The following is a 15104-nucleotide window of genomic DNA, read 5'->3' as shown; positions in this document are numbered from 1 at the left end:
CTCCGACTACACTGGTTATTAACAACGGGCCCTGTGTGGGAGTGTGTGCGCGTGTCTCTCCCCGAATTGGGGAGCAGTAGTGTAGCGGTTATAGCGCGCTGTATTACGAACCCGGCGACCCGAGTTCGAATCCCGCTCACGGCCAACATCGGCGACAAATATCTTAAACCGGTCCTGGGCCTCTCCTAGGTTTGACTCGGCCTCAAATGAGTACCTGGTGTGGTGTGTCAACATCGCGACTCGGGAGACCAAGGCGGCCGGGCGTGGTGCTGGCCACCCACCCCCATTTGCGTACATTGCCGGCCTTCATAGGTGCTGCTTGCTAACAGCACTTGCCCCAACAGTCTGCTAAGGCTACACGGGGTGGAGGGGGGGGGATCTTTGTCTTTATTTGTCTGTCCTAATTTCCATTGCAGGTGCTCATTATCGAACAAAAAAATGAAGATGGAACGTGGCCACGGCAGTTTATCTCAAACAAGTGAGTGCCGGCCCCTTGCCAGTTGCATGGCATCTATCTCGTGCGTGCGTTTGACAGTGCGCTGCTGTGGCGTTGGCTTTTGTATAAACTCATTTGTAGGTCAGCAGTTGTGCTTATATTTATGCCAGGAATTTTTGAGATTCCAGTTGTTACCACCCACAGCAGTGTATCTTTCCATGTTCACCAGTCTTCACTGTTAAAATACAGAAAAGTGTTTACATGTGGCATGCACATGGCCATTATGAAACAAATGATACAGAAAGTATTATTCAAAGTAGTATGGAGGAGATCTGTTATGTGTGTACATGTGTGTGGAGTGCGCAGATTCATATTAACATATATCTTTTGTATGTGTGAGTGTGTGTGTATATAGATGTGTATAGATTTGTGGGGAGTGGTAGTGGAGTGGTTAGCGTACTGCACTGCACCCGGCGAGTTCAATACCTGCTCACGGCCAACACCGGTGACACTTATCTGAACCGGTCCTGAGCCTTCCAAAGGTTGACTCAGCCTCAAATGAACACCTGATGCAGTGTGTAAACATCACCACTTGTTGAGCGTGGTGCTGGCCACACACCACCTCTCGTGTGCTGTTCCGTCCTTCATGGACACTCGCTTACAGCACTTGCCCCAACAGTCTGTTAAGGCTATATGGAGGATCTTTGTATATAGATATATTTTGTGCGTGCGTGTGTGTCCCGTGTGACATGGCGAGTGGTCCTAATTTCTCGCAGTGCTTTGTATGTCACATGGAATTGTTTCGCTGCATGCAGCGACTTTATTTAAATGAGAAGGTTGGTAAATTATCCTTATGGCGGTAACCCGGGGTACCAAATAATACAAAATGGCCGAGGCAATTAAATATTTTATTTCTGGGACACTATTTTTTCCAGGGGTGTACTTCACTCCGCGACTGTGGTATCAATCAATCTGAAATCGGTGCCACTCTGCGATGTAGAAATGCCAAACATCAGCGTAAAAAAAAATCCGTTATCGAAAAGTTCTACTTTGAATAGTGCACCGTGTACAGCTCGTCGAGATGAGTCGATTACCGCATCGCCGACCATCAGCAGACTAAAAATGACTGCATCACGGACATTGTGCGAGAGCCGGGGTTCTATGGTACCCCGGGGTACCGCCATGAGGTTCAAATGGGCAAAGGTCGACAGACCATGATGGGTCCATGAGAACTGGATTTTGGGAAACCCTCAAATTAACCAATGTGTAGACATACGGCTCAACGGGACTTAAAGAGGTACTGGTAATTGAGATGAAAGACCTGGAGATGAGGTGCGGATTAGGGGTCACGTGTGCAGACGTCACGACGTCATCGTGACGCGTGACGTCTGTAAGCGTGAGATCAGTCACACGGCCCACCAGCACACGCTAACTTATTTTACGTGGCTTGTCACACAATATTATTGAACCCCGGTATAGGATGTGAAAATGTAGTTTACAGGTACTTGCAATTGTAGCTGGTATTTTATTTGGGTGGATGCTCTCTGGATATAATACCAGCAACGTTTTATTCACGTGTAGATCTACATATCTGCCCTTATGTATAGTTTTATGCATTCTTGTTCATACATTGTGTGGATGAGTGAGTGTGTGAGTCTGCTGCGCATGGCCTGTTTCCACGGGTTTTATTTGCATAGCACCTATAAAGATAATGGATTGCCCATTTATCTTTCTAGACTGCAGGGAATGGTGCTGTTAGTCAGCACCGATAATGCCAGCATGACGCATCGGGGTATCATTCTGGCACATTAAGGAGTGGTGTGACGGTGATACCATGCACCAGTGCTGATGTTCACACCCTGCGTACGTAGCCAAGCGTTCTAATCGGAGGTGCGGGGGAAGGACAACAAACTAAACACAAATAGCAGTTCTAAATAAATTAGTCCTTTCAGGCTGAGTGAACCAAGTGAAGGTCCGAGCAGCTGCTCACATACCAAGTGCCACTATTATTTATCATCAAGCGTCGTGGTGTAATGTGCAGTCTCCGTCTCTTATCTACCTCATCTCCGTGGCCTCTGTGTATGTGCTCATAACAAGGACCATTGCACGGAAACGTCACCTATTATGTATATAGTTTCCTTCCAAGGCCACCGTGTTTTTTCGCCAAATGTTTTGAGTCTAGTTTAAATCAATACATATGCACAGTTCTTCTCAGCAACCCAAACGTGAACGTGATTGTCTTCATCTCGCGAGGAGCCTCTGTCCCGCGCTGAATTGCTCCGGGTGCACCAGCGTCTCAGCCAGCCCCTGCCCCGGTGACCTATTGAGCTTCTTCTGATGCATTGGGATTGTTGGTGACTAGAGATGCGTGATCGCTGTAGGACCTTTTGCCCGCTGGCATTTGGGGAGAAAGAAGAAAAGAGACGCCGCCTTTTGCATGGCCGTGATTCGTAATGCGAGGAAAGTCAATCCACGCGCTGGTTTATCGTCCATAAACGATGCAGCAGCAGCAGAGACCGTTGCTTTGCTGCTTGACTCGTGTAGCGCGTGTTTCTTGAAACTTTCGTGGTTCATCTTCTCGCAGAAATGTGATTAATTTGTTATTTATTGTGATGCCTTTTTGGACTTGGCAACAACAAAAAAGTTTATGGAATTTCTTTATATTAATGTCTTAAAGTAAAACATGCGATTGTTATTAATCCGTGATTTTTAAGCATTACTCAACCCCATTGGTTTTCGATTTAGTGTCTCCACCTGCCTCTGTCTTGTTTAACCGCCTTGCTCTTGTCCCCCTGATCTAATTTACCTATGCTGTCCCTCGTCGGTATACGCATGGTTGAGCCATTGCAGTGTTCTTGCTGCCACTGTCTGGAACGCTCTGTACCAGTGGTGGCATCCAAAACTCCTTCTCCATTCCGTTTGATCGAGTGTGTTCCACGCCCGTTCTTTCTGACGATTTGGTTCACGCTTCATTCTTCTTATATACCCCACAACATAAACGGGACAGCATCTAGACATATCTTTGTGTTGTTGTTGTTCCTGTTTAAATGGGAATAGATTGTAAATGGTGTGGCTTTGCCCTCCAACACACCGGTGTGTTGTACTGGTCACGAATTGGCACGTTCTGTTTATGTGACAAACCTTACTAATTGGGTGGTGGTGGGTTTAACTACACATATTTACGCGATCTAACCCAAAAAACCTGAATTATGGAAGATATTGGTCACCAAAGCCTACGTGTTAAACGGGAATAGGTGGTTTAGCGCACTTCTGTGAGCCCGGCGTTCTGGCAATGGCTAACATCAGTGGTGAGTAATCTCTGAATCAGTTCTGGGCCCCCTTTCACCAACCTGCACTGTTCAGTCTGGTGAAGTATGGTTAAACGGACCCCATGATTGCACAGTGTGGAGAGACCTTAATACAGCAGTGGATTGGCACAAGGCTGTGAATGATTAATTATTGTGTATAACAGATAATTCCCTTGATTGTAACAGCGCTAATGGCTCCAGCTTAATGCCATAGAATGTGCGTTTTTAACAGTTTAATGCCGTGGTGTATGTGGACACCTCCCTGGCGAGATGTTAACTACCTTGCCTGGTATACAGGAGGTCGTGGGTTCGATCCCAGCCCTGACGCCTGTTGTGTATTTGGAGTTTGCGTGTCTCTCTCCCTGTGGTCGCGTCGATTTTTCATTGGCTCCTCCGGTTTTCCCCTCCACGTTTAGAATCAACATCACCAGTTTAGAGTATTTGGCTGCTATAAAAGTCCACATGATGATGAGCCACTTCATTGAGCTGTCATTTGTGATAGCCAGGTCTCTTCTGAAAAAGAGTTACATAGCTCGGTGGGCCTTACCAGGTACAATGAACAATCGTTTAAAATCGTTCGTAGTTAACCTTTACACTGCACATCCTCCCGTTTGCTTATGGTAATCCTATAAAAAAAACTCAGCTGGGTGCTATGGACAGTCCAAGCTTTGCCAATTTGCCAGAAAAGTTTCGATTCAAAGCTTTCGTGACTGCAGGGATTCATATTCTTGGTTCTTTCGGTAAAGTCACGTAGAAGGGAAATTATAAAATAATAAAAAATAAAACATAATAAAAATTCTCATGACGGTTGCCAGAAAAGCTTCCAGCTACTGCTGTGCGCCGCTTGGTATCATCACGCGTGATATACCGTAATGGCTGACAGTCTGCTTACAGATGCCAAGCAGTGGGATTATCATTTGGCTATCTTTTCTTTTTCAATTGGTCATAAAATAGCTGCAAAATGCAGTTCAAGAAGTTAGTTGTCACCAGTTTTTGTTCCCTACAAGTATGAACGGTGTTTTTGTTATTCCTCCTTCCAATCAATGTTGACTCAGCTTTTCATTTTCTGTATCTTGAAATATTTTCTAACAAAACACGTTTTTTTACATGACCTGATGTTACTCATATTATTTGACGCAGATTAATTATTTTTTTGCCCAAGAGATAAGACTACTTGCATGGGGATATTGACTCTCTATTTTTTTAATTTGGAATTACCGTTAAAGTTAGTTTTCTGACATTTGGCCTGTGATGGGTTGCGTTTAATATTGTGGATATTTTTTGCTAAGCCTCTGCTACTCGTAGGCACACTTTTTTTTGGTATGCTCAGAACAGTTATGATAATTGTAAACTCTACATTTGGTTATTCCACAATACATTTTCAGTGTTCCTTGATTGATCTTTAGGAAAATGTATGCGCAATAGGATATGTTATGCTTCAGTAATACTATTTTCATTGCAATATTTTTAATTTCACTTAATGTCTAATAAATATATAAATGAATAAGATATGCTCCAGAGATTAAATGCATTTAAAAAAATTTCTGTAACGAATCTGAAGTTTTCACATTCTCAAGTCTTCATGATGCCGTGTTGACGGCAGGTAATAGATCTGTTATTTGTACTGTCTGGAACTCATTGATGCATTGGCAGATGTTCTTCTTGTCTGTTCAAATAGAGCATTCCAATGTCTTCGTCACCAGCAATCGGGAAAATTGCCCACGTGGTGTGTTTTTGCCCATTTTATCGAAATGTTAATGTGGCCCAAATGTATAGCAAAATTACCTTTGGGAAACACATTTGGTGTTTCCTCAATGCAGGTGTTCACAGTCTCTTTGACCAGGCGGGTGATTGTTCTTCAGTTGTATCAGTCTCTGATGTAATGTTTACAGTATGCCCGTACATTGCAACTTCGGTGCCACATTTCATGATTATTGAACTTAGTAAATGCACTTTCCTTCCCTAATTGATCCGATCCACGGATTATACGTTGTGCACCTCTGCATCCATAGCACTACCGTCACACGGTAAGATTACATGTTGTGGGTGGTCACGCTTGTGACGCTGTCATAGTAAACATAGTTACGCCTCTTTATTCGGTGTAGGATTGCCGCGATAACATTTTTCACGACATGCCTTATCGTGATGTCAGTTTCCCATACCACTGTAATTGTGTTTTACATTTTGATTGCATTGTTTTTGTCCTGTGCTGTACTTCCAGTACACATCATGATTAAATAACAGTTTTTCAACTGCATTAGCCTGCCATAAGTCCTCCAATAAATCCAACTTTACAATCTATAACACAAATGCCCAAGCTATCGGTTCCACGAGACCTAAGTAATTGAAGATATACCAAAGTTGTGATGTCCTATTACCGCCGGGCTGTCATTTACTTCAGAAATTATTACTCACAACACTCATTTACATAGAATATATTTTATTCAGTAAATAGTTTTTTGAGTGTCATTTAAAAACGATCACGATATGACGACATCTTGCAAAACCGATGGTACGATTATCGTGGATCTGATATCGTACGATATATATCATAGCATCACCATATCGCGGCAACCCCTCGCAACACTGTAAGGCCTTCTCTGCTCATCGAGGCCTGGGCCCTGAAGGCAGCTCCTGTCTCTGTTCCCTTGTGCTGGTGTCGCGTTGCCTTTGGCAGAGCCAGCAGCGGCACAAGTGGCAGCTTCCCCACCTCCCCAGGCCTCTCTTCTGCTTCCTCCTCTCTTGCCATTGGCTCCAGCACCTATTCTTCTGGCTACGGCCGAACGTAAGTCTGCGCCGTTTGTTTTCATGCCCCACACCGCTGCTTTGCCCCTTGGTGCATCATCGCCGCACCTCCTGCTTCTTGTCAGTGCCCAGCAGAACGGGGGCTCTCTGACCTTCGAGGTGGCCGAGTTACTCGAGGGGCTAATGCTCTGTAATTCCTTTGTCTCGGTACAGACTTAGCGGTGCGTGCTTCCTGGACTTGAGCCTTAACCCAGGGTAGGAACTTGTTATCAAGTGGAACAGGTTTTGATATCACCCTTTTCTCACAAATGACTCCACAGGAAAGTCCCATCACGGGCAGTTTTAAATGCGTAACTTGGTCTGTGAGCGATCAACACAGCTTCACATTTGTTTGCCTGGCTCAGTAGAATAGTACAGTGCTTGAAGTATGATGGACTCTAGGATGTCAGGAAAAGGCTGGTAATATCAACATTTTGTAATCGTCCCCCATTATAATAATGTTTGTGATGTAGACTGAACCTAAAACAGGTTGCAAATGCACGGATTGTGGGAAAATTCAAAGTAAAATAAACAAAATAACATGAGCAGCCATTCCAGAAAAATGCTTTAATGGCAAGGCTGACATTGTGAATGGCATTTTTGTTTGTCTACCATAAGACTTAAATATTACGTGGCAGTGGATGCCTTTCTCAATCAGTGAGCCTGTAACCTCCTGTCATTTCCCTGCCACCTGGTAAAACAAGATGAATTGCACAGCCAAGTAAACAGCTACATGAGTGTGTTTACAGCAGAAAATAAGTGTATCATTTTAGCATGACAGTCTGTCAAGGGAATGTAATCTGAGCTATGCGAATGTACCCAATTATGCGTGGCAGGGTGGCGCAGTAGTAACACTTGTGCCTCACATTAAGAGGGGCCTGGGTTCGATTCCTGACTCTGGCACCCGTCTGTGTGGAGCTTGTATGTCTGTATGGGTTTCTCTGGGTGCTGCGGTGTACGCTCGTAGCGAATATATAATGGACAACGTAACTGGGATTGGTCAAGCATCCCAATGGCAAAAAAAAACTTCCTGCTAATTACTCATTAGGACATCACACGGCATCATCACGCTCCCCCCCCAAATGGAAAATGCGACAGGACCCTACTGAAAAAGAGTTGAGGCTTTCCTGGGTAAAAAAAACTAAACATATGAATGGCATCTGACGATGTAAACAATTGTGTACATGTTTTTAAAGATTTATCTCTTTTCTGTTTTTGGTGTCAATAATCTGACTTGTCAGGAGTTAATTCTCCCTTCATTTGTTTATTTGTGGACACCTCACCTTCGCAATTCAAGACGTCACGAATGCATGGGTAGTTGTCAGCCTCGGCTGTTTCCTCTTGCCCCTGTTGTATAGTCATGTATGTATGATGAACTTCTTTCGCACTGTACGTAGCCAACCGTGCTAATTGGAGCTTTTGAACCTGCTGTGCAGGCTCCTATATTTACAGCTTCAAAGTTAACAATAAAATACATCCTACAAGAATTGTACTTGACAAAAAAGTGATTACATTTACTTGTCAACCGTTAATGTTCAAAGTGAGATCAAACAGGATTACCTGTCTAGAAGAGCCTCGCAGAGATTACCAAGACTTATTCAGGATGCTCCTTCATTGCCATTTTTTTGTTCAATTCTTGGTCAATGAGTGTTCTACATGTGGGGAACACGAGTCGCCTAAGAACAACCATGCACACTGAGATAAGACTGCAACGTCTGCACATGGATGCAAAGAAGCCATTTGTCGTGCTGCCATTTCCGTGTCAACTCGCATCAACCACAACCTGTCCTCCCAAAGCACCGGATAGCAGATGGGCACCAATACGCCTGGCCTGCTTGACAGTCTTATGACGTACGTGGCTTAGAACAACTTTACCTTCCCAAAAAATGATGAACTCTTAATTTGCAGCATTTGTACATGGAGCGTACAAAAGGTCCCCCTTGCGGCCACTTTATTAACATGACAAACTAGTTCAAGTTCAACTAGGTTCTGAGATCGTCTTAAATGGGCAGGTGTTGCACGCAGTAATCAGATGTGCCTGGTTTTCAGCTTGAGGCCTATTGAATAACCACTGGAAGTTTACCCATAGTGCCTGGTCTAAGCGCTTTACTGAACTATTCAACTGAACTATTTATTTTTGACCAGGTAAGGCCCACTGAGCTTGTATAGCTCTTGTTCAGAAGTGACTGGCCACAAGTGTTAGCCTAACGAAGTGGATTATCACGTGGGAATCTATAGCAGCCAAATGCTTCTAAACACACATCGATTTCTTCATTACTAGGCTGAGCACTGTGACTGTGACTTGGAGGTCAATATGATTAGTTCCGTGTAACCCCATCACCCTTATGATTCAGCAGTGCCCTGTCGGTAGTGGGATGACCCTTTGTAAAATGTCCCTTGCATTAGGTGGATTGCATGTGTTTAGCATGCTCGTGACCAAGGCAGTTCACGCAAATGTAGATTACGGTTTTTCTAGGGCATTGTCATCTAACTGTGGCCTCTTAAGGATAATTCATCGTACTATGCTTTTGTGTTAAAGTTGACATTTAAACCAATTATTTTGAAGTGGTAGGTCATTGTGAACTGGTTACCACATTCCAATTAAGAAAATCTGTAAAGAAATTGCCGAAAAAAATCGGACCATCTTTTTGTTATTCACATACATTTCCTCCTGATTGTATTAAGAGCAAATGTACAAACCAGTATATGTTGTGAGTTTGGCCGTGTTTCCACTCTACATATTCATAAGCTGTCAAAATGTTAATACGGTAATGCATATCAATCGGCATTCACGTGCCCAAGGGACATTGTTTTATTGAGGTATTTCATGGATTAAATTCGAAAGTAAAACCATTTATATATACACGCAAAAAATTGTATGAATATCCACGCGAGTTGGTTTTGATGACGCTGGTTGAGACATTTATTGATAGGATGCTCGGCCTTGAGCTGAAATTGAAACTCAGCGTGTACAGTGTGACTTCATTTGCATTCTATATTTTCCGAGGCCATTGGATGAATGGATGGGCCGATTGTAGCTCTTGTGCATACAAAGCAGCTCTGAACTCACGGGTGTATCGATGCCTATACACCTCGTGCTGTTGAAATGCAATCAATGTTAACATTCTGCCGTCATGGGTGCCACGGTGGCAAGATTTCAGCTACCTCGCTTGGTACACAGGAGGAGGTCCTGGGTTCGTTTCCGACGTCTGTATATTTGTCTTTCTCCGCGTGGTTGCGTGGATTTTTCTCTGGGTCCTCCGGGTTTTCCATCCACATTTAGACTCATTTAGAGTATTTGGCTGCGAAGAGTTTCCAGGTGATACGCCCACTTGGTTTAGCTATCATTTGTGGCTAGGTTGCTTCTGAAAAAGAGCTGTATAGCTTAGTGGGCCTTACCTGGTAAAATAAAAAATTGTTCAGTACAGTTGACGAGTGGCGTGAGATGGTCTACTAGTAGCGTGAGAATGGGATATTGGGTTAGGCTTGAATGCAAGTAATTCATGAGGGTAGTCAAGAGATGTTCAGAAACGTTTTAACTTTGTGTACATTTCTTTGACTCAAACATTAAGGAAACGGAGGTTAATTTTAACTTTGAGGTAATTTTTCCGTCTTTCTAAATGGTTTGAAGAAGTGGGAGTTTTTGAGTGATGATCAAAACATTTTCATTGTGCGATGTTAAATGTACATTGACATAGTCACATGACTAAGATAAGTAAGACTAGATCGAACATTAATAAAAGGCCACTTCTTATTTATTTTATTATCTGAATAATGGGCTACATGGATAATTCTCATTTTGGATTTGTACATTTTCTCCTCATTCCCACACCTATGTCCGTATTGGTGTGTTATTCAATACATATTGCTTCCCATGCACATTTAGAAGTAAATGATGCCTTCTCCATTTAATGGTTTAAAAAACAAAACTCTGATGAATTATTTTATTTTCCTTAAACCGCATGATTGAAAACACTTACTTCACGGGGAGCCTTGCGTGGCTGGCGCGGCGTCAAGTGTCCGGGTTGTGTGCGTTTCGTTGTGCCTCAGCTCCAGCAGCGGCTACAACAGCTACGGCTACAGCTCCTACGACTACAGGGAGCCCGGCCGCGGGACCTCACAGCCCGGACTCTGCGGACTCAGCAACTTGGGCAACACGTGCTTCATGAACTCCGCCATACAGGTGTGCACGCGCACCCTTGTGGCCTCCTATGTGCCGGCCCATCTCAACTAGTCAACCCATAACACGTGGGACTGCCACGTGACCTGCCCGGGAGCCTTTCGGTGCTTTGCGTGGCATCGCGGCGCACCTAGCCTGGCACAAGCACCATAGCCAGAATCAGAATATTTATATTGGAGGAATCCGATGAGCTATGAAGCTCTTTTACACAGGTATCCAGTAGGGGGGTGGGTCAGAACGTTACAACAACAAAAATACAAAAAACACAATCGGAGTGCATCGAAAAGGTAAGCAAATCACCTAAAAATAAATACAAATAAACCAGTTTGTTTTTTATCTTACCAGGTAAAGCCCACTGAGATATTAGCTTCTTTTGCAGAAGCGACCCAGCCACAAATGACAGCTCAACAAAGTGCTTCATCACGTAGAAATTTATAGCAGCAAAATAATCGCCGCTTGGTGGCGAACGGCGGGAGTTGTTGTTGCCGGTGTGCACCGTGCGCGACACCACATGGCCGTGGTGAATAGATGAATACTCACCACTCGAGTGAGAGGATGGACGACCACCGTGATTAGGGCGAGTCTCTATTAGAGGCTGCCGCCACTGCTGCTGCTGCTTTTGGGTTACGTTGTGGGCAACGCAGGGGGCGATGTAGCAAAATCCGTCGATGTACTGTACTAAACCCCCTGGTCTATGATCCCTGCCCTCACCAACCCCTGCTGACCTGCAAGGTGTGGGAAGGCCGCCATCCAGCAGTGAATTTGATCAAAACGGCTGCACTTGTATCTAACTGTAGTCAATCAAGTGCGGTGGTTTTACCCCCCTCCGCTCCTTGCGCGATATTGTGGATTGTCACAATTCTGGGTTTTAATTCCATTGAAGATTCACTTTTTTTTTGTGCGGTTCAAACCACACATTTGTATCATCGCCTTATTTTTTCATTTTTTTGCAGCCGTTTGGTCCATTTACTATAATGTGACGCTTTAATAAATATTTCTATGGATCGTAAATTATTAATATTGCCACGCATGTTTCAATGCACGCATGGTGAGGGCACGCACCGATTTTTCCTCTTCACTTCGGTCTCAAGTGTCGTTGATATTCGCATAAATAGGTGCCGTTTCACTCGATAATGTATTTTTCTTTGCACTTGCACGACTGGCAGTGTTACAACGGGGAAGGTGAACGTGACATGAGGTTTGAAGGTTTTGTGTGCTGAAGGTGGCTCGTGGATGACAAGGGCTTAAAGCACGTTGGAATACTGAGCCAAGCACCACTTTTATTCTGGCTTTGCACCACATGAACCTCTCAAGGGTGGTACTGTGTACATCGTGTGATGGTCTCAGCCCAGTTATCAACCACTCCATTACAGCCAGGCACTGGTGGAAAGTTCACCGGCCACTCATCCACACCATGGAAAGGAGGGTTGAGGTTAACTTGAGTAATTGTGATGGAGCCTTCAAACGTATTGTGGAAGAAATAATAATGTTTCCTTGCTGTTCCATCGCGTGGTCTCTTATGGGAGTAGATAATGGAAAATGCTTTTCTGTCGTGCCTCGTATTGAAATTGCAGGGCTATAGGTGGTGGAAAAGTGCATTTGCAGGATATTTTTTTTGTTTTTATCAGACTGATATTTGTGGGAATGAAAGTTTCTTTGAACGATCATGTATATATTTTTGGATCCTGTATATATTTTTGGATCATACAGTATAGACGTATGTTTAACTTCTTTCGCACCGTACATAGCCAACCATGCTAATCAGAGGTGCGGGTAGTTGTAATTATTTAGTTGTAATAATTTAGTTGTAATAATTTAGTTGTAATTGCCACAATGTTATTGTGTACGTATCCCATCTGCATTTTTTTTGATTGTCACAATTATTTGAGAGGATAGACATTTTTAATTCGTTGAACACGTAGGCTTTCATGATCTCAATTTAGGCTTTTATTCGAAAATCTTTACATTGTAAGGCCAACTGTACTGCCCCTACTGGACATATGTGGAAAAGAGCTGTGTGGCTCATCATATTCCTCGAGTATAAATAAATATTCAGATTCTGATATAATTGCGATGTGTACATTTATGAAATGGCCCTTTCAGCATGCTTATCTTAGTTGTTGTTGTCTTATTTATATAGACACATTTAAACCCCATATTCCTAGTTTGATTCCCTGCCACAGCCAACATTAATCATGAGTGATGTCTGAAACAGTTTGCGATGACACTATTTACTCTTGTCTCTTGAGTTATTTTTGGTTGAACAAGTTTATCTTGACATTAAAACTGTCCCATGATCTCCAGCACTGGGGATGCCTTCATCCATCAGTGGATTGATCAGGGTCAAACATTATTACTGTATATCAATGCATATATTGAGATATTTATAATTTACAGATTTCTTGGGTGGACTTAATATTCTCAATTATTACATGTTCATGCCTGTCAACTCCTTATCAGTGCCTTACCTTCTCACAGACCAATTCAGACCTCATTGGTCACCCCGTGCCCTTATAAATCTCAACGTTCATCCTATAAAGTCCCATCACAAGGTAGAAGCACACAAATATAAATGATTTGCTCGTATTGAAACGGCTGTACGCCGTATGGACCTGAAAACTAAATTTCCCTGTACAAAAATATGGGTAAACCGTATAGGTTGACAGGTATGCATTTTCACTGTATTTTACCTTATAATGGGAAGTTTGAGATAAGCCTGGTGAAAGTAATTTTCACCAATGCAGGTATTCAGCTTTTGTTAAGTTAGTATATAATTAATACCGTGTTCTTAAAATATATGACGAACAAGTTGATGTTGTAGCATCCATTGCAGCCATGCAATTTAATTGCTGTTTCTCTACAACCAGAACCACATTCACCATGCTGCACACATGCCATTAGTCATATGCTTGTTTATTGGGATATAATATTAGTCACAATTTATTGTAAAAATGAATTTTTTTGCAAATCATCTCTGAAAATAAGTCTACGTTTGTTAATTGGAAAATTTCTCCCTCCAATTTTTACAGTTATTTTGAAACAACATGAATCTGGGAAATGTTTGTAAGGACATTTCCATTATTTTTTTTAGTTAAAACCAAAGAATGCAAAACACTACCTTGGAAAGTTTTATTAGTGTTGGCAGTATTTTGTCATAATGTTATTCCGGCAGGCATGGTACAATATCATTGTAATGTGTGAATGGTTCAAATAGTTTTTTTGCAGAAAGATTTTCAAAATTGACGTGGGTGCTTAATCATCCCTGCCATAGGAACGTGGAAATTCCATGTTTTTAGTCCCCAAAACATTGTGGCCACTTTGTAGAATTATAAATGTAATGGCAAAATAAATGGCCAAAAATATCACGAAAATTACTGTACTAGTTATTTTTTTATATTATACTTCCTTGTAAAACCAACAGGGTAGCATCGTAGCAGTAGCCTTGCTTGACTCTTGATTGCAAAGTTATTTGTTGAAATCCCGATCAGGAGTTGCCCTGTCATCTCTTACTGGTCAAGAGCATGAGTGCCACTTTGTAAGAAGTGAATATTGTGGCTTGGCTATCCAACACACAACCGGTGTGCTGTACTAGTAACGAATTGGCCACGTTCTGTTTACGTGACAAACGTTACTAATTGGCTGTGTCGGGTGGTGGCGGGTTAACGACACATCGATATATTTACGCGTTATAACCCAACAAAACCCTGTATTATCAAAGTATTAATATTTCCAGAAAGCGTAAAGCCTATTCTTATCTTTTATTCATTATTTAGATGCTGAGAAAGAGGTCGCATGAATTGAATGTGCATGCGGGGGGGGAGAGGGGGAGCGGTACATTGTTATGCATCATGTGACGCGTCACCAATGCCGCCCCACAGTGCCTAAGCAACACCCCGCCGCTGACCGAGTACTTCGTCAACAACAAGTACGTGAGCGAGCTGAACAACGAGAACCCGCTGGGCATGAAGGGGGAGATCGCCAAGGCGTACGCCGACCTCACCAAGCAGATCTGGTCCGGCCGCTACAGCTACGTCACCCCGCGCGCCTTCAAGGTGAGCGTGGGCTCGCGCGCGGGGGTGACTCGGAGTGTCGCCCCCCCCCCTCTCCCACACGTTCCCAGTGTCCGTGCAACATTGCCCAGTGAAAACACTGCTCAAAGCCGCTGCTACGGCGAGATGTTTGCCGACAAGAGTCGACAATTGTGCTGTGAACAATAGATACGTGACGGTTCGACCCCCCCCTTTGTCCAACAAATCCCCACGATTCAGGGTCAGCATTCCATTTGAGAATCAATAGTTTTTTTGCCCTTCTTTGTTCTTCCACCAGCAGCAGCTGTGTGTACAAAATGGACAATTTTGCAAGTATCAAGGTATTACAAAATATGAATAGGTTATTA

At 43.2% G+C, this 15104-nt stretch overlaps 1 protein-coding gene across 2 annotated transcripts in view; it reads left to right on the top strand.

Annotated features, from left to right (window-relative positions):
• Nucleotides 1-15104, top strand: part of LOC144729278 (ubiquitin carboxyl-terminal hydrolase 15-like) — a 67517-nt gene that overhangs the window by 27016 nt on the left and 25397 nt on the right. The window contains exons 6-9 of one of the 2 annotated variants that reach the window (XM_078609425.1): nt 417-478; nt 6422-6529; nt 10579-10711; nt 14587-14760. In XM_078609425.1, the coding sequence (XP_078465551.1) occupies nt 417-478; nt 6422-6529; nt 10579-10711; nt 14587-14760 (477 nt within the window). The remainder of the gene's footprint in view (nt 1-416; nt 479-6421; nt 6530-10578; nt 10712-14586; nt 14761-15104) is intronic. The other variant, XM_078609426.1, reaches the window with a different exon arrangement.

The sequence above is a fragment of the Lampetra planeri genome, chromosome 32 (assembly GCF_965212315.1).
Source record: "Lampetra planeri chromosome 32, kcLamPlan1.2.h2, whole genome shotgun sequence".
Lineage (NCBI taxonomy): Eukaryota > Metazoa > Chordata > Hyperoartia > Petromyzontiformes > Petromyzontidae > Lampetra > Lampetra planeri.
This window is presented reverse-complemented; position numbering and strand designations above follow the sequence as displayed.